General features: G+C 37.3%; 2 protein-coding genes across 2 annotated transcripts; one reads left to right on the forward strand and one right to left on the reverse strand.

The window, feature by feature from the left end:
* The first annotated feature begins 5,981 nt into the window (after positions 1-5,981).
* On the forward strand, positions 5,982-14,640 carry LOC106868755 (D-erythrulose reductase). Its single transcript, XM_014914165.3, has 7 exons — positions 5,982-6,197; positions 7,866-7,963; positions 8,552-8,706; positions 9,697-9,739; positions 10,472-10,636; positions 11,175-11,292; positions 12,918-14,640. The coding sequence occupies exons 1-7, from the start codon at positions 6,146-6,148 to the stop codon at positions 13,019-13,021; spliced, it is 735 nt and encodes a 244-aa protein (XP_014769651.1). The 5' UTR covers positions 5,982-6,145; the 3' UTR covers positions 13,022-14,640.
* LOC106868756 (AP-4 complex accessory subunit tepsin) lies at positions 13,266-24,354 on the reverse strand. The gene is made up of 12 exons (XM_014914166.3): positions 24,249-24,354; positions 23,441-23,513; positions 22,776-22,867; positions 22,220-22,313; positions 21,532-21,599; positions 20,507-20,585; positions 19,809-19,883; positions 18,378-18,566; positions 17,254-17,428; positions 15,998-16,199; positions 15,199-15,354; positions 13,266-14,336 (listed from the first exon to the last, which is right to left on the reverse strand). Exons 1-12 carry the CDS (start codon positions 24,282-24,284, stop codon positions 13,935-13,937), a joined length of 1,641 nt encoding a protein of 546 aa, XP_014769652.1. The 5' UTR covers positions 24,285-24,354; the 3' UTR covers positions 13,266-13,934.
* Positions 24,355-26,148: the final 1,794 nt, after the last annotated feature.

Genomic DNA, 26,148 nt, shown 5'->3' on the forward strand with positions numbered 1-26,148 from the left:
ACCTCTTGCACGTTAAATTCACGAGCAGGAGCAGGCTGTTCCGTTGATTGGATCTACTGGAACACTCGTCGTCATAACCGACGGAGAACCAGGATATATTTATGTGTATGGTGAATCATTGTGCTAAAGATGGCGTAGGTAGTTAGTTTATTTACAATTTTATCGCTGTCTTCCATAACAATTTTTCGTTGGTTTCATATGGTTATTTTTTTTTACTTTTGTGGTCTTTTTGTGAGTCTTCGTTTTGATTTATGAGTGTTTGGTCGTCGTCATCATCATCGTCGTCGTAGTTGTTATTTTCTATCAGTTGGCAACACATAATTTAGAATAAACAGTCGTTTTGTCTGATAACTTTCCTTCAGGCTATAAAACTTGTTATCCAAACTATTTAACAGCGAAGTATTTTAAAATCCTTTCTTTACCGCATTCCCTATCAAAATACACCGCCTATGTTTGTCTAAATTAATTTTATTTAAAAAAAAAAAAAAACATAATGAAGACTTTGGAGGGATTTGATAAAATAATTAATTTTTCATCATTAAGCTGTGTTTGAAACATAATTTAACCAAATCTTCTTATATAAAATTATAACAGAAGGTTTTAATTTAAATATGAGCGCTTTAAAACGAGAAGTTTTGTATTATAGAATCAGAAGCGGCCTCTTAGGAGTTAGCATCGAAAAGATTAAGTTTGCGTAATTCCTTAAACGTTTCACGCAATCGATAGAAGAATTTTCGAAGATTTTCTTTCGCGACAGCGGGTTAGATCTTGATTTAGATGGGAAGTTTTAAATGTCACAATATACCAAACTGCAAAGGCTCTACAATTAGTGAGGATGCGTGGCCGAGTGGTTAGGATGTTAAACTCAGGAACGCAAGGTCGTGGTTTCAATTCCCAGACCGGGCGGTGTGCTTTATATTCTAGAACAAAGCACTCCATTTCATATTGCTCTTCTTTTTTTTTTTTTGGCATGGGTCATATTTTTCCGTGGCATTTTTTATACGCAGGTTCGTATCCCAGTATTTTTTCTTTTGACTTGGTTCTCCTCCTTGCATAAACTTCTGTAATTTGGTACTGGCAAACTTTTCCTCACATTTAATCACACCAATAAGTTTCCAAATATTTGGATGACTAATATTCGCTGTGTTTTTCAGCGCGCTGTGGTAGGCTTCTAAACTATTTGTAGTACGAGCAATCCCAAACATTCCATATTGGTGATGGAAATGGAGGTTCAAGACGTTGCCTCCTCTGTCCTCTTCCTCTGGGTGATCCAATATAATTATTTTCAAAATAGGATTCAGGTGACTGTGGAATATCATCATCATCTGCAAGTTGTTCAAATCCATCTACAACATCATCAAGGCAAAGGCAACATAACACCGCATCGTCATCTTCGTGATATCTGCATTTTAGTCCTTCTTGCACAACATGCTTGTACACATTTTGTTTTGCTCATCTTAATTTTGGTGAGTCTGTTTAAATTGTTGGTTTTACATTCAAAGCTGAGTTGTCTGTTAAACCTTTTTCGGTGTAGAAGAATGACAACGCTAAATTTCGTAACAGTTTTAGATGCTTGGTTTCAAGTTTTGGCACAAAGCCAAGCATTTCAGGGGAGGAAGTGAGGGCGTCGATTAGATTGATTCTAGTACTCAACTGGTACTTAACATATCGACCCCGAAAAAAATGAAAGGCAAATTCGACCTCAGCGGAATTTAAAATCAGAACATAAAGACAGACGAAATGTCGGTAAGCATTTTGCCGGGTGCTCTAACGACTCTCCAAGATGTATTTCAAAACGTGTAGAAGAGCCAACTTCTGTATTGAAAATGAAGGACGACACTTTCAAAACCTCTTATATAGTTTTTTAAAGTCTTGTAAAGTCTAATATATCCTTTTGTAGTCTAATACCATCTCATAAATATTTATTTTGCAATATAATACTTACTGCGGAGAGACTTTTTGAACACCCTGTATTATATTACATTATATAATGTTATATTACGTTATATTACGTTATATTACGTTATATTATGTTATATTACGTTATATTATGTTATATTATGTTATATCATGTTACAGTATATTATATTATAAACTTATAAAGCACATCGTTTGTGTTATTTCGATTGCAATATTTCTGACTTGAATTCTGACTCGACCTAAGATTTACATTAAAGAACATTTTATTTATTTCATTGAGTAAGATATATATATATATATATGTGTGTGTGTGTGTGTGTGTGTGTGTGTGTGTGTGTGTGTGTGTGTGTGTGTGTGTGTGTGTGTGTGTGTGCATATATACATATACATATGTTTGTGGGTGTGTGTATGTGTGTGTGTGTGACTGTGTATCCTGGGATGTTTTGCTATTTACCTAAACCTTAATCATACGTTTTTGTTGAAAGAATAAAATGTACAAAATCCTAGAATTATCCTAGAATTATCCTAGAATTATCCTAGAATTATCCTAGAATTATCCTAGAATTATCAGCTAATCACATTTCATGGCCATGCTTTCATTTCTCAGCTGAATTCAATGGTTTACAGCTAAATCTTCTGGAAAGAGTTAATGGCCTGATGTTTCTAAGATAATAGAAGTCAGCTTTTATATAATACAAGTATGCTTGAGCCGTCGAAAATGCCGACAGTCCTATTCATGATAGAAAACAGCGCATCAAAACCATGAGAGAAACCATCGGTAACTGACAGCAACCAAGTAAAATATTTGTACGAAGTACTTGAACAGATGTAATGTCTTGGTTGAAAATATTACCGTCCATATATATATATATATATATATATATATATATATATATATATATATATATATATATATATATATATATAGAGAGAGAGAGAGAGAGAGAGAGAGAGAGAGAGAGAGAAATACATACATACATGCATATATATATATATATATATATATATATACAGGGTGCGTAAGATAATTGAGGATAAATTTATGTTTATAAAAAGACAGATATATAATAACAGATAATAACTTTATTTATTTTAAAATGCTATGAGGATAAAAATAAACCTTCTTTTCTATAATGTTATTCAGTAAAGCCACCTTCAGCTTCAACAACTGCTTCTGTATGAGATCTAAATCCTTTATATGCTCGAATCAAGTGGTCCTGGTTCATTTTGGACACTACTCTGACTATGGCAGCTTTCGAAGAATCTTTGGTATTATGGGCAAGTTCATTGACCTCTCTCTCAACGACGCTCCACATGTGTGTGTGTGATTGTTTGTGAGTCTGTGTGTATGCATGCGTGTAAGGAATTTCATTAGAGTGACAGAGTAATTTTTTAAAAAATGATTTGCAAAAGAGAATTTATTTTAATAGTAGACTTTTATGTTAGTAAATATGATTTTTCTTTCACACACGTGAGGCCCGCGGGCTCGCTTGATGTGGGGTTAAAGAAAAAAGAAGACCATAACCCCAATGTGAGAAAAAAAAGAACCAAAAGCAACTGTAACAACGGGAATACACGAAAAACTAACAGCAACGACAGCTAAAACATCAAAAGCAGTTAAGCATATAGGCGCAGCAGTGGCTGTGTGGTAATTAGCTTGCTTACCAGCCACAAGGTTCCGGGTTCAGTCCCACTGCGTGGCACTTTGGGCAAGTGTCTTCTACTATAGCCTCGGGACGACCAAAGCCTTGTGAGTGGATTTGGTAGACGGAAACTGGAAGAAGTCCGTCGTATGTGCGTGTGCGTGTGTGTGTGTGTGTGTGTGTGTGTGTGTGTGTGTGTGTGTGTGTGTGTGTGTGTAAGTGTGTTTTGTGTGTCTGCGTTTGTTCTCCCTCCATCACTTGACAACTGATGTTGGTGTATTTACGTCCCCGTTACCTAACGGTTCGGCAAAAGAAACCGATACAATAAGTACCAGGCTTACAAAGAATAAGTTCTGGGATCGATTTGTTTGACTAAAGGCAGTGCTCCAGCATGGTCGCAGTCTAATGACTGATACAAGTAAAAGAGAGAAGAAAAACAGAGATTCGTCGAGCCAACTCCATCAGCAATCAACGGTAATGAGTTGATGGAATAATTAGCAAGACACATGAAAGATGTATAAAAGACAAATGGAAATGTGAGGAATTTCAGAAATTCATCTTCAAAAGCTCTCGAAGACAGGTGACTAATGAAGGCGTCATTAAATGTCCACTTTATTCTGGTCCAGTGAAGAGTCTTTCAAGAAAATAATCAATCAGAGGTCATTGGAGAGGCCATTCAAGAAACATTCGGCCAAAGAAAGAACTAAATTATTTGGCCGTCTCGAAGACGAAGGTGAATCACCCATATGCCCACGGGCATATGGCGTAGTGGTTAAGAGCGCGGGCTACTAACCCCAAGATTTCGAGTTCGATTCACGGCAGCGACCTGATTAATAATAATAATAATAATAATAATAATAATAATAATAATATAATAATAATAATAGTAACATCGTTAGGAATGAGAACCCAGGTTCGAAATTTCCCCAAGACACCTGACGAAAGCTGGAGGGTATATCAGCCGAAACGTTGTGTTAACAACAAACAAGAGGAGGACAAATATCCGTCAAAATGTAAATAATGTAAATAATGTAATCACCTCTCTCCTTTGGTTCTCCGATAGACTGTTTGGAAGACCACCGTATACATTTATATGCATGTGTGTGTGCGTGCGTATATGTGTATGTAAGCTCCCCACCACCAGCGCCACTTGACAACAAGTGTTGGTTTGTTTATATCCTTGTAACTTAGCGGTTCGATAGAATGACGTACCAGTCTTAAATAAATAAGTACTGAGTTCGGTTTGTTCGACTAAACCTCTAAAGGCAATGCCCCAGCATGGCCACGTTTAAATAACGAAACAAGTAAGAGATAAAGGATAGACAGATGGCGTGTGACACCCCACCGTCACCACCATCACTTAGATCAGGGGTTTTCAAACTTTTTGACTTGCGGACCCCTTTATATTTCAGGCTTTACCTTAGGGACCCCCTCATAAACGCTTATGAAATTTATACATAAATATTTGCTTAAAATAACATATATATTTTACATTTATTTATTTAACAGTATTTAACAAATAAGTTTATTGTCAATTAAAAGATTTCGCTTAAAAAACATATATAAAATCAAATTACCCATAAAAAGTATTTGCTGTCCACGGATCCCCTGTCTTGTCCTTGCGGACCCCCTGTGGTCCGCGGACCACAGTTTGAAAACCCCTGACTTAGAGCAGAGGCATCAAAACGTTAAACAAACGGCCCGTAGCAATATTTCGCCAGTTACACGGCGGCGAGCTGGCAGAATCGTTAGCACACCGGGCGAAATGCATATATATATATATATATATATATATATATATATATATATATATAAACAATATATGAGTATATGCATATATATGTACATGTATGTATATACGTTCATCCACATGTACATATAGATACATAACTGGGTACATGACGTGGCAAAAGAACAAGGACAAAATGGTAAACAAGGTGCAACAAACAAGCAGGCCACATAGAAACATCCCCTTCACCAGCTGCCACCATTAAAACTCCGGCGTTTCGAAGAATTAAGGCAGTACGCATCGTTAAAATGGTTTTATATATATATATATATATATATATATATATATATATATATATATATATATATATATATATATATACGATGGGCTTCTTTCAGTTTCTTATTTTTTTTATTGCCCACAAGGGGGCTAAACATAGAGGGGACAAACAAGGACAGACAAAAGGATTAAGTGGGTAACTGGTACTGAATTTATCGATCCCCGAAGGGATGAAAGGCAAAGTCGACCTCGGCAGAATTTGAACTCAGAACGTAAAGTCAGACGAAACACCGCTAAGCATTTCGCCCGGCGTGCTAACGTTTCTGCCAGCTCGAGGGGGATGAGGAAGAGGGGAGGAGGAGGAGGAGGGGGAGGGGAGGGGGGGGAGGGGGAGGGGAGGAGGAGAAGAAAAAGAAGGAGGGGTGGAGCAGATGAAGCAGGAGGAGGAGTTGCTTTGAGGTTAGTAAGAAGGGAGATCACTCCCGAATATTATCGAAGTTGTTTTTAATTAGAGAGAACTTGCTGCATTCTACGCAATTAAGTTTGATTTAATTGGTGCTAAAAAGACAAAGAAATGGAAATAACTTTCAGCGGTCAGAAAGCTTTGGTAACTGGGGCCGGACGAGGTAATTTCTTTATGATATAACTTTATTTGAATGTTTTTAATTTAATTTTTGCTAATTTGTCTCTAAAGACCAACGTTTTGTGATTCCTTTCTCTTCGTGCTCACCGGACGTCCTAGAAATAGCTAATACGCCTCCCTCAAATCATGTCCCATCGTCTTTAAAAATATGGAGGGGCTTGTAGAATATATTGCATAAACTTATTACGTGATATATTGTATCTAAAAATAATTATAATAATTGTCGTGATAGTCTCGCTTCGAATGTCTCCTGATAAGCCTGTGCTATTTCAGATGTCCTAAAAACAGTATTGTTATCTTTTAAAATGAGGTCTCCTACTACCATGTACTCTGTCTTTTTATTTATATATTTCTTAATGTTCTAATATATTTCTTTGTTCCTCGTCTTGTAACGAATATTAGCTCATTTATACATATACAAGTGAAGCGCTATCTTTTATTCTTCTACCGTGGCCCACAATACGTTTTTGTATCGCCGGTGCCCTCGCGGTGTTTGTCTAAATAAAGCACAAATATAATTTAAACTTTTTATATTTGGGGACAGTCATTTTTTTGCCATTTAACACACGCACTATTTATTTGAACTTCACTTTAGCGGCGAGCTGGCAGAATCGTTAGCACGCTGGACAAAATGCTTAGCGACATTTCGTTACGTTCTGAGTTCAAATTCCGCCGAGGTCGATAAATTAAGTACCAGTTATGCACTGGAGTCGATGTCACCGACTTAATCCCTTTGTCTGTCCTTGTTTGTTCCCTCTAATTTTAGCAAAAAATATTCAACAACACTAATAGTAATTGAAAAAACAAAAATAAACAAGCATTTGACAGTTTTATAGATATTTCAAAATTACGATACTATGATGCTAGGTGTTTCCATTATTTTGTCCAACCCCTGTATTTTAATTTAAATAATGGAAGGCTGTTTTTTTTTTCTTTTTTTCCTCCCAGTTTGGTACTGGCATGGCTATGTAGTAAAGAAAGTTTGCTTTGTAACCATTTGATTTCAGGTTCAATCCCATGGTGTGATACCTTGAGTGCATGTCCCCTACTATAGCCCCAGGCTGACTAACACCTTGTGAATAAAACCGGTAGACAGAAACTATGTGGAAGTTCTTTACATGTATATATATATATGTGTATATATATATATATATATATATATATATATATATATATGTGTGTGTGTGTGTGTGTGTGTGTGTGTGTGTGTGTGTGTGTGTGTGTCTGTCTGTCTGTCTTTGTGCTTGTGGTTGTCCTCCTCACCACTTGACAACCAGTGTTGGTTTGCTTGCATCCCTCCTGACTTAGCAGTTCAGCAATAGAGACTAATAGAATAAATACCAGGCTTTAAAAGCAAGTACTGGGGTTGAACTGTTTAGCTAAAACCCTTGAGGGCAGTGCCCCAGCATGGCCACAGTCCAATGACTGAAACAAGTAAAAGATAAAATATCCATAGAAACACACACACACACACACACAGCAGGTTTCCACACAGTTTCCCTCTACCAAATTTAATCACAAGGCTTTGGTCAACATTATGACATTAACAACCAAGATGAAGTCACCACTACAAATCCCTCAAAGTCAAATAATCTTTTGCCATTTTGTTAATTATTGTTGATATTTTTTTTTTTTTTTTTTTTTGTCTAAGGAATCGGCCGAGAAACAGCAAAAATGCTATCAAAGTGTGGTGCAACAACTTACGCTCTGAGTCGCACTGAGGAACACTTGAAGACATTAGTTGAAGAGGTAAGCATCCATTTTCTGTTGATACATTGATTCTTCTTGGACAGTCACATTTGGAAGTGTAGCATGTGGTGGTAGCATTGAATGCTGTCCATGATGTTTGTGCCAAGTTAATGTTGACAGTAGCCCTTAGCAACATGAGCCATTGTTAAGGAGGCTGCTATGGAGGGGCTCTTGATCTGTATATATATGTGTGTGTATGTGTGTATGTATATATATGTGTATGTATGTGTGTGTGTGTTGTTTACATTCCCATAACTTAGCACTTCAGCAAAAGAGACCAATAGAATAGGTACCAGATGGGATTAGGAAACCATGGCAAAGAATCCCAAGATGGATTCTACAAGCCAAGCGAACTGGCAGGAGGCCCAGAGGTGGACAGAGAATGAGATGGTTCGATAATGCCCGTGGTCATTCTTGGGAATCCTTCCATAAAGTGTAATGATCGTTGCTTCTGACAGGACCCTATGGAGGAGGGGGGGGCTGAGGACCCAACACCCATGACTCTGCCAAGAAATAAAAAAAGAAAAATGAATGGATGGAAGCTGCGTGTGACTAAAGCATTGTTTTTTGTTTTTTTTTATTATTCAGTGCCCAACGATTGTCCCTGTTGTCTGTGACTTGAGTAACTGGGATCGGACCCGTGAGATTGTCAGCTCACTTGGCCCCATTGATCTGTTGGTTAATAATGCTGCTGTCGGTTCCCTGAGTCCCTTTGTCGATGCCGCAAAAGAAGATCTTGATAAGTTTGTATCTCAAAGCTTTAATTTTTTTGTTTTGTTTTTTTTGTTTGTTTTATAATTAACATTCTAAGACAGCACTGAACTAACAGAATCAGTCAAGCAATAGAATACATGCTACCTTGCTGTTGTATATTTTTACATCCCATATATATATATATGTGTGCGTGTATAAACTTGGAAATAAGATGCATGGCGTTCAATCATATAATAATATAAATAATATATATATGCATTTATACATACATATATGTACATAATTACATATATATGTATATATATATGCATATATGTGTACAGGATGTCACAAAATGTAAATACAAAATATGAAAACATGGAATACGAAGATAAACTTTTGTATGCGAATAAGGAAAGGAACAAATAGAAAACAAGACAAGTAACATAAAGAACGACCCTTCATCAGTTGTCAACTGTTTATCTACTCCACATTTCGAGCAATTCAACAAGATGTGCCTTCAAGAAAACAGTTACTCCTGCAGACCAAAATAAAATTTAGGATTTGCAGAGGGTCAAAGTTATAACAAAAACAGGACAGTGAAAACAAACAGTGAGGGCTGCTAAGCCATAATGAGGTGAGATGGCAAATGCTGGAGGAACATTCTTTGACAAGAGAAAAGATAGGATATATATATATATATATATATATATATATACAGAGAGTGGTGAATAAACTGTTGTCTAAATTTGCAAAAATGAAAATAACACTGACATCTCATTTTAACAGATATATTTACCAAAATTGCATAAAAATATCTTGAAATACTGAAGAGTAAATTTATTCAATAAAATCGCCATTGGCTTCAACCACGGCCCCTAGATGACTTCAGAATCTCCTGCAACTCTTCTGGACGGTCTCTTTGTTTAAGTTGGTGAATGCTGCCATAATCCTTGCCTTCAATTCATCTTTAAAACATTTTGTCTGATGCTCTACCAGTTCTGCCAATCACTTATACTAATTTACTGTTGTTATTTCAGAGCGTTTGCTGTTAATTTCTATGCTGTTGTTAATGTTTCACAAGTAAGTACTCCCTGGTTATATAACTGGTACCTTAGCTTTTGTTTCTGCTTTCTAATTTTTTTTTTTTCTTATGCCCCACACACATGATTTCAGCAGTGCAGGCATGGCTGTGTGGATACAAAGTTTGATTTGGGGTTCAATCACACTGTGAGGCACCTTGACCAAGTGTCTTGTTGTAAACGTATATTGGTTTGAAATTTTGCCTTCCTACTTATCAGAACTTTGGTTTTAGCTGGGTTGAATCTAAGGCCCTTCGATTCTAATCCTTGCTTCCACACCTGAAACTTCTCCTCTAGTTCTGACAGTGACTCAGCAATTAGAGCAAGGTCATCAGCATAGAGGAGCTCCCAGGGGCATATATATATATATATATATATATATTTATTTATTTATTTATTTGTGTGTGGTGTGTCCCTGCAATCACTTGACAACTGATGCTGGTGTGTTTACATCTCCGTGACTTAGCAGTTCAGCAAAAGAGAGTGGCAGAATAAGTACCAGACTGACAAAGAATAAGTCCTGGGGTCCATTTCTTCGATTGATTAAAAGGCAGTGCTCCAGCATGGCCAGTCAGATGACTGAAACAAGTAAAAAATAAAACTGTACACCGTTACAAAGCCAGTGCAGTAGTCTGATTAAAATGAGACTTGGCTGTTATTTATAGCAAGTCAAATGATCACATAATTCCATTTTTGACTCATTTTCAAATTAATTATTTTCATTTGGTTACAGATTGTTGCAAAAAGAATGATAGCAGACAAAAAACGTGGCTCCATTGTCAACATATCCAGTCAAGCTTCTCTGGTAGCGTTAAAGGATCATGGAGTATATTCCAGCACTAAAGGCGCATTGGATGCTTTAACCAAATCTATGGCCCTTGAGCTGGGTCCTCACGGTGTAAGTGTCCTTTGATTCAAGAACCAGATGGAATTTTTGATGTATGGTCACATAGTTCTGTTTTAGTACCATCTACAATAAATCGTTAAGGCACCACTCTCTCTCTCTCTGTAAAGGACCAAAATATTGTGGAAATTTGGAAAGCTCACAATATCAAGCACAGGCGTGGCTGTGTGGTTCAGAAGCTTGGTTCCCATGTTATATTGGGTTCAGTCCCACTGCACAGTACCTTGGACGTGTATCTGCTGCTATAGCAGCCTCAGACCAACCAAAGTAGATTTGGTTGGCAGAAACTGAAAGCAGGTGGCGAGCTGGCAGAAACGTTAGCACGCCGGGTGAAATGCTTAGCGGTATTTCGTCTGCCGCTATGTTCTGAGTTCAAATTCCGCCGAGGTCGACTTTGCCTTTCATCCTTTCGGGGTCGATAAATTAAGTACTAAAGGCCAGATCTGGTCAGTTTTAACATAAAACAGGCAGAATATTTTAGCCAGTTTCAATGCTGAAGGGTCTTTGTCTTTAATATTTTTTTCTTTTTCAGATCCGAGTCAACAGTGTAAACCCAACAGTTGTGCTTACAGAAATGGGGCTCAAAAGTTGGAGTGACCCCGTCAAAGCTGGTGGTATGTTAAACAGGATTCCATTGAAGAAATTTGCAGGTTTGTGGAAATCTTTTTTATTTCCTCATTTACTAATTAATCTTTTAAATGATTTCAGACATTAAACTATGTCCATATAGATGTCTGTGTGTCATCATCATCATCGTTTAACGTCTGCTTTCTATGCTGTCATGTGTTAGATGCCACATTCAACACTTCAGATGGCTGGATAGATAGAGATGGTAGTCTCTCATAGTCTGCAATTTCTCACTGAACAACCAGCACAAACGATCAAGTGTTTATGCAGTACATGAGTTCACTCCCTTCATGAAATCAAGAGAGCAAACGTGAAATGAAGTGTTTTGCTCAAGAACTCAATACACTACCTGGTTCAGTAATCGAAACCACAACCACTGAGCCATGTACCTTCACATATGTGTGTGGTAGTAGGCTTGATGTTTATTATATTAACCCTTTCATTACTGTATTTCTATTGAGATGCTCTGTGTTTCTTTCAATTAATTTTAAATATAACAAAGAATTTAGTAAAATGACTTAGTCACAATTTATGTTCCTAGCATTAGCTGAATGATAACTAAGTTTGGTGGAAGATTTTAATTCAAAACTTATGAAAACAAGACATTTGTACTACAGAGCCAGAGATTGTTTTGGTTAGGTTGATATCAAAAGAGTTAAGAATTATTTCTCTATTATATATTTAACCCTTTTGTTACCATATTTCTATTGAGATGCTCTGTGTTTCTTTCAATTAATTTTAAATATAACAAAGAATTTAGTAAAATGACTTAGTCACAATTTATGTTCCTAGCATTAGCTGAATGATAACTATGTTTGGTGGAAGATATGAAAACAAGACATTTGTACTACAGAGCCAGAGATTGTTTTGGTTAGGTTGATATCAAAAGAGTTAAGAATTATTTCTCTATTATATATTTAACCCTTTTGTTACCATATTTCTATTGAGATGCTCTGTGTTTCTTTCAATTAATTTTAAATATAACAAAGAATTTAGTAAAATGACTTAGTCACAATTTATGTTCCTAGCATTAGCTGAATGATAACTAAGTTTGGTGGAAGATTTTAATTCAAAACTTATGAAAACAAGACATTTGTACTACAGAGCCAGAGATTGTTTTGGTTAGGTTGATATCAAAAGAGTTAAGAATTATTTCTCTATTATATATTTAACCCTTTTGTTACCATATTTCTATTGAGATGCTCTGTGTTTCTTTCAATTAATTTTAAATATAACAAAGAATTTAGTAAAATAAATTAGTTATTATTAATCTAGTGTTAAGAACATAAATTGTGATTAAGGTTTGATGGAAGATTTTAATTCAGAACTTATGGAAACAAGACAATTGTACTCAGAGCCAGAACCGGTTTCAGCCAGATTGGTAATGAAAGGGTTAAAGCTGGCAGAATCGTTAGCATGCTAGATGAAATGCTTAGTGGTAGTCCACCCGTTGCTATGTTCTGAGTTCAAATTCCACCAAGGTCAACTTCATCTTTTTGGATTTGATAAATTAAGTACCAGTTGAGTACTGGGGTGGTTGATGTAATCAACTAGCCCCCCCCCCCCCCCCCCAAATATCAGGCCTTGTGCTTATAATTGATAGAATTATGATATTAAAGTATTTCTTTTTAACTTTTTTATTTTTCAGAAGTGGAAGATGTTGTGAATTCCATAATATTTCTCCTGAGCGACAAAGCTAACTCCACAACTGGGTCACTACATTTGGTTGATGGTGGAGCTCTCTGCTGCTGATAACCAAAATGAGGGAGCCTCTATATGGTTGCTCAGCCTTAAAATCCTGCATAGTTGTCCTGAAAATTAAAAAAAAAAGATGCACCATTGGATAACGCAGTCCTTAAATATATTACCGTACCTTGTCTGAATAAAAGACAGGATGCTACCACAGCCACTGACCCTGGCTAAACAACCAAAGAGCACAAGAAATAATGTGAGAGTCGAAACCACTCCTTCCTTATAAAAAAAAAAAAAGCTGAGATATATAAAACAATATATTTGATAGGTGAAAATATACAGGTGTCTGGTGATGTTTTAATCATGATTTCAATAGATTCATGTGAGTTTTTGTCGCATGACCCGACGGTGCAATGCTTACATGTTCCTGAACAAGGTACAGTATTGTCTTTTGGGGGATGTAGATCAGGATTTGTTATGGGGGACGTAAACACCGATGTTGGTGTGTTTACGTCCCCATAACTTAGATACCGATAGAATAAGTACTAGGCTTACAAAGAATATGTCCTGGGATCAAAGGCGGTGCTCCAGCATGGCTGCAGCCAGATGACTGAAACAGGTAAAAAAATGTGAGTTGTGTTATTTTGTTGTAATATTTTAGTGTTGTATGGTGCTTGTGTAGTTGGGTTATTTTGATGTGTTGTGTCAGGTAAAATATTTTATTGCACCTTGATTTAATCCTTCACATCTCTGCTTTCAAATCCCTATCAAAAGAGGGTTGATTTTAGTTAGTGCTTTGTCTTTTTCTCCTCAGAGTTCATATATACCAGTAATATACTGGATCATATCAATAAATTATTATTCTTCTGTTTTAAAATAAGTCCAAGCAATGAAAGGAACAAAGGATGGGTCTTATTGGTTTAGAAATCTTTAATCAGACACACTCTCTTTGCAGTGGTCTGAAAACCTTGATTCAGGTTTCATTGACTTCTAAGGAATCTTCATTGAGCAAGGAGAATTCTGACCCCACCGAGGGTTGCGATGATACATCACTGAGTTCATTATCCGTCACAGTGGCCTTCAAGCCGATCTCGACTGGCTGTTTGGAACTCTGGTCATTAGAATAGTCTGCAGTTTTCTCTAACTCTTTGTTTACTCCATTTTTCATTTCTTCGTCATGAATGAAGTGAAAAATCGATGACGCTTTGATTTTGTCATCCATGCAGTTGTCTTCCCCATCTTTTGATAAGGACTCTGCCATCAGATGTTCTCTGCTGACAGGTCTATCACGAGAGTTGTCGTCTGGAATTGGTTGAACAACAGAGGAGGGGAGAATAGTTTTGTAGACTGTTAACTTCTCGAGGATTCTAATTATCTGAAAAATAAGATTAATTATTATGAGAAAAAAATTATAAATTTATGAATGGATGTGGTTAAGAAGTTTACTTCAACAACTACAAAGTCTTGGATTTAATCTTAAAGCACAGTATCTTGGATAAACTAAAGTATGAAATTTAGTAGATAGAAAGTATAACCTTCACAACTGAAGTACCTTTCTGCTTCCCTCAAGTCAAATTATAGAAAGCAAAAGTTGGCATAGCCATAGGTTCTCTTCTGGGATTCACAATTGGAACAGTTGATCTCACTATGCAAGAAAACAATAAATACAAACAAACATACTCTCTTTTTACTTGTTTCAGTCATTTGACTGCGGCCATGCTGGAGCAGTCTCTTTTGCCAAACTGCTAAGTTACGGGGACATAAACACACCAGCATCGGTTGTCAAGCAATGCTAGAACAAACACTGCCCCTCCATCTTTTTCCATTTCTATGCATTTCAATGTTCAAATAGAATATAAAGATATTAGTTGCCCTCCGGATGGAACAGAAGCAGGCGACCCAGTAAAAACTGGCCAAAGTTTTTCTTGGAAAGATGGTGAATAATCTTGCGGACTTCTACCCAGTCAGTTACTAAATATTGGAACTTTGCACAAATTTCTAGAAATATGGAACTAAATCTCCTTCAAACTAGACCCAACTTCAAACAACAACAAAAAAAAAAAAAAGCAAAGGACATATGGGAAGAATGTAATCCTAGATACACTATACCTGAAAAATAAAAGACTGGCTGGTTTCTAACTAGAGCATCTGAGACCATAGAGTTACTGGATTAAGAGCTAAGCTGGGATTAGACAACAATACAAGCCTGTTAGTGAGAGGTTTTAATGTGCACTTACCTTGCGACACTTTGAGTGCACCAACTGCATCTCACCACTGTTGACACCGCAGGTGTTGTTGTAGAGATTTAATAAGCTGTCCTTACATACAGATGCCAAGAGGTTTATGTTGATGTAATCAGCACGACATAACCACTCCAGCATAAACAGACAAAGCTGCAGGGAAAAACAGAGACAGACAGACAGACAGATAGATGGTATGTGTAAGTAGGGAGGGTTGTCATTGACATATTATCAAAAGACACATATATATATATATATACATACACATATGGCATTAGGAAGGGCATCCAGTCGTAGAAACCATGCCAAATCAGACTGGAACTTGGTGCAGTTCTCTGGCTTACCAGTTCCAGTCGAACCATCTAACCCATGCTAGCATGGAAAGCAGGCGCTAAATGATAATGATATATCTATATCTATATAGATTGTACGAAGGTTGAACAAACATTAGACAGGGAAGCACTTGGATATAAATACATAGGTATACATCCAGTAGTATATTGGATATTTATTATCCCTCAGATGGTAACTTAACCTCTAACTCATATAGATATGTATATATATATATAGATATGTGTATATATATACACATATATATATTCAAAATTCTAATAAGTTATCATATTTGTATCCTGACTTTTTATATATATATATATATATCCAGTAAAATAAACTGCAAAGCCATACAAGACAATAAAGACAGATTACAATGATCAATGAATAAATTAATTACAGAGATTATGAAAGTTGTATATAAGTTATTATGAAGGAGTCAGAAGAAACGAATTGCACCTACCAGTTGCGAATGCAATTGTGCATCAGTTTGCAAGTGTTGATTTATTAAATCAATCACTTTCTCACAATTCAAAGAACTACACTTGCTGACAAAAGCTTCCAAATCAGATCTTGTTGGCAACGGACGTGTGTTTTCTATCATCTCACAGACAAGTTGGTCTTCAGCATTCCAGTCAGGCATACTGTACTCCTCTGAGTCTCGCCTAATAATAATAATAATAATAATCCTTTCTACTTTAGGTACAAGACTTGAAATTTGTGGGGAGGGGTAAGTTGATCACATCGACCCCAGTACTTGACTGGTACTTAATTTATCAACCCTGAAAGGATGAAAGGCAAAGTCGACCTTGGTGGAATTTGAACTCAGAATGTAAGGAGAGAGGAAATGCTGCTAAGCATTTTGCCCAGTGTGCTAACAATTCTGCCAGCTCACTGCCATGATAATAATAATAATGTATTCCTTGGAGAAGTTAATATTAAAAGGGGAATCTTCGAAGGTGACACGTTTTCTCCGTTACTTTTTGTAATTGCAGTAATACCCATAGGAATGACACTTAGGAAAGTTAAGATGAATTACCAATGTGGGAAGAAAGGTCCCTCATTGAACCATCTCCTGTTTATGGATGACCTAAAATTGTTTGGGAAATCTGAAAAACAGATAGATTCCTTAACTAAGACAGTGTAGTAGGAACATCGGTACGGAATTTGGGGTTACCAAATGCTCAGTACATATGATGAAAAGGGGGAAGAAAGCAGTCTGCAGAGGATTGCGGTTACCATCAGGAGAGAGCATGGGTGAACCTGACAAAAATTTGATTACTGCAATGAATATCTGGGCAGTTGCGGTGGTCAGATATATCACATCCATCCTCAAATGGACTAAGGAGGAAATATCTGGATAGGACAAGAAAGTTGATGATGATGCTGCATGGAGCATTACATCCTAAAACAATACATACACACACACACACACATATTCACACAACTGGCTTCTTTCAGTTTTGATCAACCAGATTCCATTCACAATGCTTTGTTTGGCTTAAGGCTATAGTCAAAGACACTTGCTCAAGGTGCCATGATGTGGGACTGAACCATGTGGTTGGAAAGCAAGCTTCTTAACTGCATAGCCACGCCTGCACCAACTCTGAATTATCAATAAGGCTTGAAGGTAATGCACCAGTTTTGCTGTAATGCACCGACAGCAAAACCAGCAGAAAGAATAAAAGCAACATAAAAAGATACCAAAAGAACACCAACCTGGAATTTAAGATTTCATTAGACACTTTCGTTTCTTTGCTTGAGGTGTGAGAAGATGATGTTGTCGACTTCACTGCTACACTGTTGTCTTCGTCACCATAATGGACATCGTCATCATCGTCGTCCCAACCCCCACCTGCACGGCCTGGTACGTGATGGGGGACGGGCAGTTTAGCTGGAGTGGGGATAAAAAAACATAGAAATGTTAACATCATCAAAGATTTATAAACTTTCAAGAGAATGTGAAGCAATTCTTTGATGGAACAGTGAATCTCGAAGCATGCAAGTCGTCATTATCACTATTTTTGACGTCCACTTTTCTATGCTTGCATGGGTCTAATGGTGTTTATTTGAGGCAGATTTTTCTACAGCCTGGTGCCCTTCCAGTTACCAATCCTCACCTGTTTACAAGCAAAATAATATTTCCCCATGACTCCCCATAACAAGACCAGTATATGCAGAATACTCAAAGTGAATGACACTGCTTGTATAACAGTGACACTCGTTTACAATTATCACTTGATGTCATGACAAAGAGACACAAATACACCCCCTTACACACACACACACACACACACACATATTATATCTGCTTCAGTCATTTGACTGTGGCCATGCTACATGTTTCCTTTGTGGTATTGCATTGCATATGACTGTTTATATTAATTTATATACTGATTCAGTGGACTTCTTTCCATGTCAATCTACCAAATCAACTTACAAGGCTTTGGTTGGCCCAGGGCTTTAGCAAAAGACATTTGTCCAAAGTGCCATGCAGTGGGACTGAACCTAGAACCATGAGGTTAGAAAGCTTACATCTTACCACACAGCTACACCAACTGGGTTGAAAAACCCTTTTGGATAGTAAAAGTCAGAGGCTGTCCATGCACAGTGTGCTGTTATTTATAGCTTTATGTGCTTCAAGATCCACTGTTCCAAAAAGAACAAAAATATTTATTATTTATGAATGAATGGTGGTTGTGGTGGTAGAGGTAGCAGTAGTAGTAGTAGTAGTAGAAAGAAGCAGAATTGACAACCCAAAACTGAGGGCAGTGGGGGGGGGGAATCATTGATGGCCAATGCTTCACAAAGAGCAAAAGGGATTCAGTAAGTGATGTCCTTACCTGGTAGAGATGACACCGAGTGGCTCCCAGATATGGCATCGTCCGATAAAGTCTGACTCAGTTGAACTGGTGCAAAATTACTTTGTTGTTTGTCCAGTTCTGGGATGAAAACCTGGTTGATCTGTGAAGAATCGGTGAATTTATCAAGAAAATTTCCAATACTGTTCCTTAATATCTGGCTGGTGCTTTCTGTTGAAGAAAGAGGAAAAGTGTTATGAGGTGAACGGATAGCTGTTAAATGAACAGAACTGAACACAGTTACTGAGGACCGAGAGTATTGGTGAACATTAAAGGTGAACAGTTTTTTGAGGTTTGTTAAAGGGCCACAAACAATAGCAAAGATCAAAGGTTACCCGTTAAAAAGATGAAGGGCAGTGACTGAGATGAACATTAATGGCTTTATAGGAACATTGACCCCATAATATATTCCTATTAAATATCCTGGACGTGAAGGCAAGACAAAATCGAACTATTATACACAGACAGCCTTGGATTGAAAATGATTCTGAATGTTGTAGCAGAGATAGTAATGGTAACTTCTTACAAAGACACAGTGACAGAAATTGGAAAGGAAGGCAGGGGAAGTTGATTGACCCTTACGGTATGGGAACTAAGTATATTTGGTTCTGTGCATGTGTGGTTCAGATACGAAGACCAGAATAACTTGTTTTTGATAGTGAGATACTTTCTGGAATCCTCCACATTTCATATATCTTAAGAAACGCGTTTTATTTTTACTGGACTAGAGGAAAAGTATACAAGACATGATGCCATCATCATCATTTAACATCTATCTTCCATGCTGGCATGGGTTGGACGGTTTGATAGGATCTGATGGGCCTAAGGAATGCATCATATTCCAGCGTGTTTTGGCATGGCTTCCACAGTTTGATGTTCTTCCTGATGCCAACCACTTTACAATGGGATGGAACTGGCAACAGGGATAAAACAGTGATCATCATCATCATCATACATCCATGTTCTATGCTGGCATGGACTGGATGATTTGCCAGGATCTGATGTGTCCAAAAACAGCATCGTGCTCCAATGTCTGTGGCACGGTTTCTATGGCTGGATGACTAAACCAGTATCTGCACATTGGTACACAAATAATTTAATCAGTGCAGTGAGGGTTAAATTGACCCCAGTATATAACTGGTACTTTACTTTCCTGACTCTGGAAAGATGCAAAAAAAGTTACCTCAACAGGATTTGAACTCAGAACATAAAGACCAGAACTAAAATACAAGGCATCTTGTCCAACAATTTTGCCATTGAACTGTGACAATAATGATGACCCATCATACACTTTGTTAGAGAAACTAACACAAAGGTCAATGTCACAGGTCAAAGGTCAACATTGCTTGAAAATACTAGAAAACTCTCTAACCACCTAACCTTTCCCCTGAAGAGGCGAACCTGTGAACTTACTTGGCAGGTGTTGAGGTGAACTTCCAAATCCTTCCATTCTGCTTTTACCTTGGATGTTTCCCATTCCTGTGGATACTGGAAAAGAACAACCAACAGAAAATTTCTCTCTCTCTTTAATATGTGTGTGTGTGTGTCTATATACATACAAATACATACATAAATGTTTACATACACATGCATGCACATACATTTATATATACATTTATATATACATATATATTTTCATTTTCATTTTATCCAGCTTCAGCTCATGAGCTGTGGCCATGAATATAAATATATGTATATAATAGAAATAGGTTTCAAAAAGAAAATAGAAACTACACGTGGAAAAGAGATATGGAGAGAGTAAGAAGAAAAAAAAGCGAAAATGCACATTGGATATCAAAGAAATAAAGGCTTTTTTTAATGAAAAGTAACGACAAATATATACAATTTGATGAACTGAGGTAGAATTAAGAATAAAAGTTACACCGGTATGACTTTGAATGTCTTTAACAATTCATAATAATGACTTTTATTCTTTTTAATTCTACTTCAGTTTATCTAATTGTATATATTTATCGCTAGTTTTCATAAAAAAGCCTTTATTTTTTTTTATATTCAATGTGCATTGAACACAGAACTACATGACTGCAAGGCAAAAACTTGATAACCACGTGGCCATGCCAGTGCAATATCTAAAATTGGTGAAATCTTACTTGAGGTGGGCCTGACTGTTTTGGTCTCAGATTCAGTGTCCACATTGTAGTCAGCATCAAAGAGGACTTCGGACAGATTCTGAAAATAGAATCGGTAACAAGACATCTAAAATCATACAATAATTGGATAATTCACCATCATTTGATCCTAATCATCATCATCATCGTTTAACGTCCGCTTTCCATGCTAGCATGGGTTGGACGATTTGACTGAGGACTGGTGAAACCAGATGGCTACACCAGGCTCCAATCTGATTTGGCAGAGTTTCTACAGCTGGATGCCCTTCCTAACACCAACCACTCCGAGAGTGTAGTGGGTACTTTTTACGTGCCACCGGCACGAAGGCCAGTCAAGCGGTACTGGCAACGGCCACGCTCAAAATGGTACATTTTATGTGCCACCTGCACAAGAGCCAGTCCAGGGGCACTGGCAACGATCTCGGAATGTATTTACTAAACGCCACCACCACCATCAGCATCACCACCATTGCCACTAACACAACAACCACAATCATCATCATCTTCATCATCATCACCACCACCATCACTGTTACCACTACCATCCTCACCATTGCTACCACCATTATTACATGCACTATTGTCATCATCATCATCACCACTATTATTATCACAAAGATAACCACCACCACCACCATCATCAGTATCATCACATTCATCAGCAGCAGCAACTTCACACTACTACCATCACCACCACCACCACCATCATCATCATCATTATTATTGTTATCATGTAAGGGGTGGTGGTGAGCTGGCAGAATCATTAGCAGGCCAAACGAAATGCTTGGCAGCATTTTGCTTGCCTTTACATCCTAAGTTCAACTTAACATTTCATCTGTTCAGTATCAATAAAATAAGTACCAGTTGTGCACTGGGGCTGATATAACTGACTTACACACTGCCACCAGAAGTACCAAATTCCTCCCCTTTTTCACAGAAAACAAACTTATTAATTCTCACTTTGAGAATTATCCATCCAGTTAAAAGCAGTTTCAGTTTTAACTTACCTGAGCCATTTGTCTCACAACTAAGTAGGGCACAGTACCATGAAGAGGATCTGGAGGTCCACTGAACTCTGTAAAATAACATGACCTCAAATGAGACTCACTAGTCAATAGCAGCTAAATCTCTCTAAATCATTTTGCATTTAAACCAACCATATCTGACCCAAATATTCCACCTGTTTTATGTTCAAACTGACCAGATATGGCCTTTCATACCTACCCTACAATGTCATTCTAAAAATAAACAATCTTTATGTTGTTTTGAGACTAGAGGTGACGCTGCCAAATTCCCATTCAAAACAATTATTTTGTGCCGAGGAAAGAAATAACCCAGAAATCGGGATACACAGATATTGTTTTGAGCTGAGTGGGGGTGCTAGATTCCCTTGTCTGAAAATATAAGGACACAGATTGTGTCATATAGCCAGCTGGAGGCGATGTCTCCTGGGGCTAAATTACAGTAACATTTGTCTTAAACCAGGACTGCCATGTTATGCTGGCAAACAATCTTTACTCCAAAGTACTGTTGCTGAATATCTCTCATTGTGAGATTTAAAAATAGTAATTTTCTAATTCCTCCTTTTCTCTCAACAGTTTCAGAGGCCCCAAAATAAATAAAAACTCACAGATGCTGCTCTCCCTTCACTGACTAAAAAAGTAAGAAAAAAATATAAGGAAATGAAATACTTACTGGTGGCTTCCCTGATGCCATTTGCTTGTCGCCGTAAACCTTGTCTGAAATGGGGGTGACCCTTTTCAACAAGGTTTGTCATTAGTTTCAACACCTAAAAATTAAAAAACAAATACAATCACAAACAGGTGTGGTTGTGTGGTTGAGAAGCTTACTTCCCAACCACATGGTTTTTGGTTCAATCCCACTGCATGACACCTTGGACAAGGGTCTTCTAATATAGCCTTGAGCTGACCAAAGTCTTGTAAATGAATTTGGAAAATGGAAACTAAAAGAAGCCCACTGTGCATGTGTGTTTTGCTTGTGTTGTTTTATTTTGAAATTGTACAGTAGTAAACGAATGTCACTGTCATACAAGCAGTGTCGTTCATTTCCAATAATCTTCATAAACATGTCTGGCCACGGGTAAATATTACTTGGAAACAGGTGAGGGTTGGCAACAAGATGGGCATCTAGCCGAGGACCCCCAATGGTCTTTTGTGTAATTCCAACTCCACCGGCCCATGAAGGGTTAAATAATTAATGATAGACACAAGTGATATTTATAATAACTTACCTTCAATTTGACATGGCAAGATTTCTTTTCTAGTTGACTCACCAGGAATTCCAACAGACTTGTGCAATAAGCAGTCGATTCATAACTGATTTCTAGGAATATTGTTAAGGGTTTAATGTATTCCAATAGAGAGCATTTAACAGTTGGTAGCTTTTTTTGGGAGGCCATATGCTCAAGAAGTTTGTTGTTCAACTATATGGTTTCAGGTTCAATCCCACACAGTGGCGGCTTGTGTATGGGCAATGCGGAACTGCAGCACCCCCTATTTCCACTCGATATTACCGATAACATTTAATATAATGAGTCCTTTTTTCTTTAATTCTTTCTTTATACTTGTACGTTACATAATCCTTAAGCTTAATGTCAGTAGCCATCCCTTAGTTTATGAAAAAAATACAAAAATTACAGCAAACTTTACATTTGATAATCCTGACACTACATGTGCTACAGAAAGGATATGAAGGGTTATATGTTGCCCAAGTGTGACAGGTTGTTGCCCATGCCTATGTCAGTGTAGTTCTATATACTCTAAAAAGATGTGGTGGCCATGAATGGAATAATTTTAATCATAATCCTGCCTGGACAGAACTGACCTTGAGCTAAACAGCAACAAAGAGAAAGATAGACAGATGGAGTGAGGGTTTATATGATGAATTAAAGGATACTGTTGACTTCGTCGTAGAGATATCCAGGTATTGGTTTATCATCGTCCGATGTTGCTTTCATCAACATATTGATCTATAAGCATTAAAAAATATATATATACATAATGAACAAAATATCATCTTCAATGTGAATATCAACTTCCAATATGAATGTTACCTCAAATTCTCATATATATTTATTGGATATCAAACCTAAGCAGTTATAAAGAATAAGAAGTTTTGAATGGTACAACAATGCACTATAATACAAAAAATGGACTATATACCTGTTGTAATTTAGTTATCTATAGTCCGGTGATATTTCGGAATACAATTCCTTCTTCAGATATTCTTAGATAGAGTCTCTGCTATTTTGTTTATACGCATAACTCTCTCTCTCTCTCTCTCTCTCTCTCTCTCTCTCTCTCTCTCTATATATATATATATATATATATATATATATATATATATATATATATATATATAATGGTTGTTTGGAACTCTGCATTGCAAGTCGCAAATGTAAATGTAATCTATCGTACATTTGCTCTGCATATCGTAACTAGTAATACTATGAAGTATAGCAGTAACCACACCATTATATTGGAAGCAGACTGGAGTAACAGCCGTACATCTATTTATACACACAAGACACACATATATATATATATATTATACAACAGTTTCTATTCTACAGTATCAACAGCGTGTTATGAAATCGTTTAGACTTCAAAAAAGAATTTCATTGAAATGCTATTAAATTCAATAAAGGCAAATAATAATAAACAATGTATTATTTAGAAATAACAAGCAACTAAGTGTGCTGTACCTTGTTGACGAATGACACTTTGTTAACAACTTCCATTTTAATTATAAAATAATTAAATCACAGAAATGCGACGTCTTTCCATTTCTTCGCTGCCATTTTAATTAACAACCGGTGTTCAGCATAAAAAAGTTACCCTTTGTTTTTTAATACCTGTACACCGCTTGTCTTCAATTCCTTTACACACCTTGCTTGTAATTTGTTTTTTTAACTAAATACGTTTTAGTTTTAAAAGTATACGGTTTATCTCAATTAATCATACAGTACCAGGACTTCTATCTGGTTCCCAGAAATACAGGAATACTGCGCAAAATATTGCCATATACTGTACGTTCTATTGAATAAACAGATCCTGTTTTGAAGTAGATTAATTTGCAAAGAGTGCGTTAAAAGTAGTTTTCTTCTTTACGTTTTTTAAGTGGATTGATAGAGATTAAACATATTCTATTTCAGAACTGCATTAATTTGTACCTGTAAGTAGCTTGCTTGCCAACCACATTGTCCCGGGTTCAGTCCCACTGCGTGACAGCTTGGGCAAGTGTCTTCTCCTATAGCTTCGGACCGATCAAAGCCTTGAGAGTGGATTTGGTAGAGGGGAACTGAAAGAAGCCCGTCGTATATGTGTATATGTGTGTGTGTGTGTGTGTGTGTGTGTGTGTGTGTCTGTTTGTCTCCCCAACATCGCTTGACAACCGATGCTGGTGTGTTTACGTCCCCATAACTTCGGTAAAAGAGATAGAATAAGTACCACCTTTCGGGCGATGAGACATGGCTTCTTTTTTTTTTTTTCTTTTTTGGTCAGGAGCTTGTGTGCTTTTCGAAAAGAACTGTCGACATGGTGTTCTTTACTATTGGAGATCTTCAAGAGAAGTGTAAGGCACAATATACCGATCTGTCCTCCACAGACGTCGATCGAATCCACGCCTTTGATATTCTTGCCAGAAATGGTCTTCGTAGAATCATGGCGGAGAACGACTGTTCTAGGAAATTCATTCTTATTGTCGAACAACTCCATGATGGCCTGTTCCCCAGAGTCCAAGAGAGCAACGAAGTATCCGAGCGATTCCGTCTCCAATGGGACGAAGGAAATTTCTGTCCTTACACTCACTCTCTTTAACCATACTAACAGATGCCTCCAAAGACACAGCGGAGCATCGGCATCAATCATCGCACTGATAGCTCACTCTTTAATCTCAGCAGGTAAAGCACTTGGCTCAAACAGCATCCCCGTTTACATACGAAGCTGTCCGGCTGTGACAGAGAAACAAAAAAGTTATGAAATTCTTGCAATAAGAAGTCTAAAACTATTCAAAGTAACCCCGTTTCACGGGATAAGGTCTACAAACGTCTTACAAGCAATCTACAGCACTTCCACAGCATCTGCCTCAGAAAACTGCTTGGCATAAAATGGCATGACGGAATCTCGGACACCAAGGAACTCATCCTTGCTAGTCTGCCCAGCATATACACCAGGGATTCTCAACTGGAGTCCATATTTCCCCCGAGGGCCCAAATACAATTTGGTGGGAGCGGGACCAGTTCACGGTGGGCGTACTCTAAATGATGATGATACCGCTGTTTAACACCAGGAGGACATATATCTATATGGTTTATATTGCCGTTAAGGTGAGAGATGAAGGTAGGTACAGGCCATGTACCCAGAGCCTAAAACTTACTTGGAGACACTAGTCGTCGTTTAAAACCTGCTTGGATGACATCTCCAATGTATGAAACTATTATCACCTCATAATTATATACTGTGTACATTAAACTACATACATACATACGTACATACATATAATAGGTATGGTGGTGCAAACAGGAAAACAGAACCCAAAATATGAATATATTTGCATGGTGCCAAAGGTACCGTCCACTGCATCTCACATAAGAACGAGATACT

The sequence above is a fragment of the Octopus bimaculoides genome, chromosome 25, assembly GCF_046866305.1.
Source record: "Octopus bimaculoides isolate indiv1 chromosome 25, ASM4686630v1, whole genome shotgun sequence".
Classification (NCBI taxonomy): domain Eukaryota; kingdom Metazoa; phylum Mollusca; class Cephalopoda; order Octopoda; family Octopodidae; genus Octopus; species Octopus bimaculoides.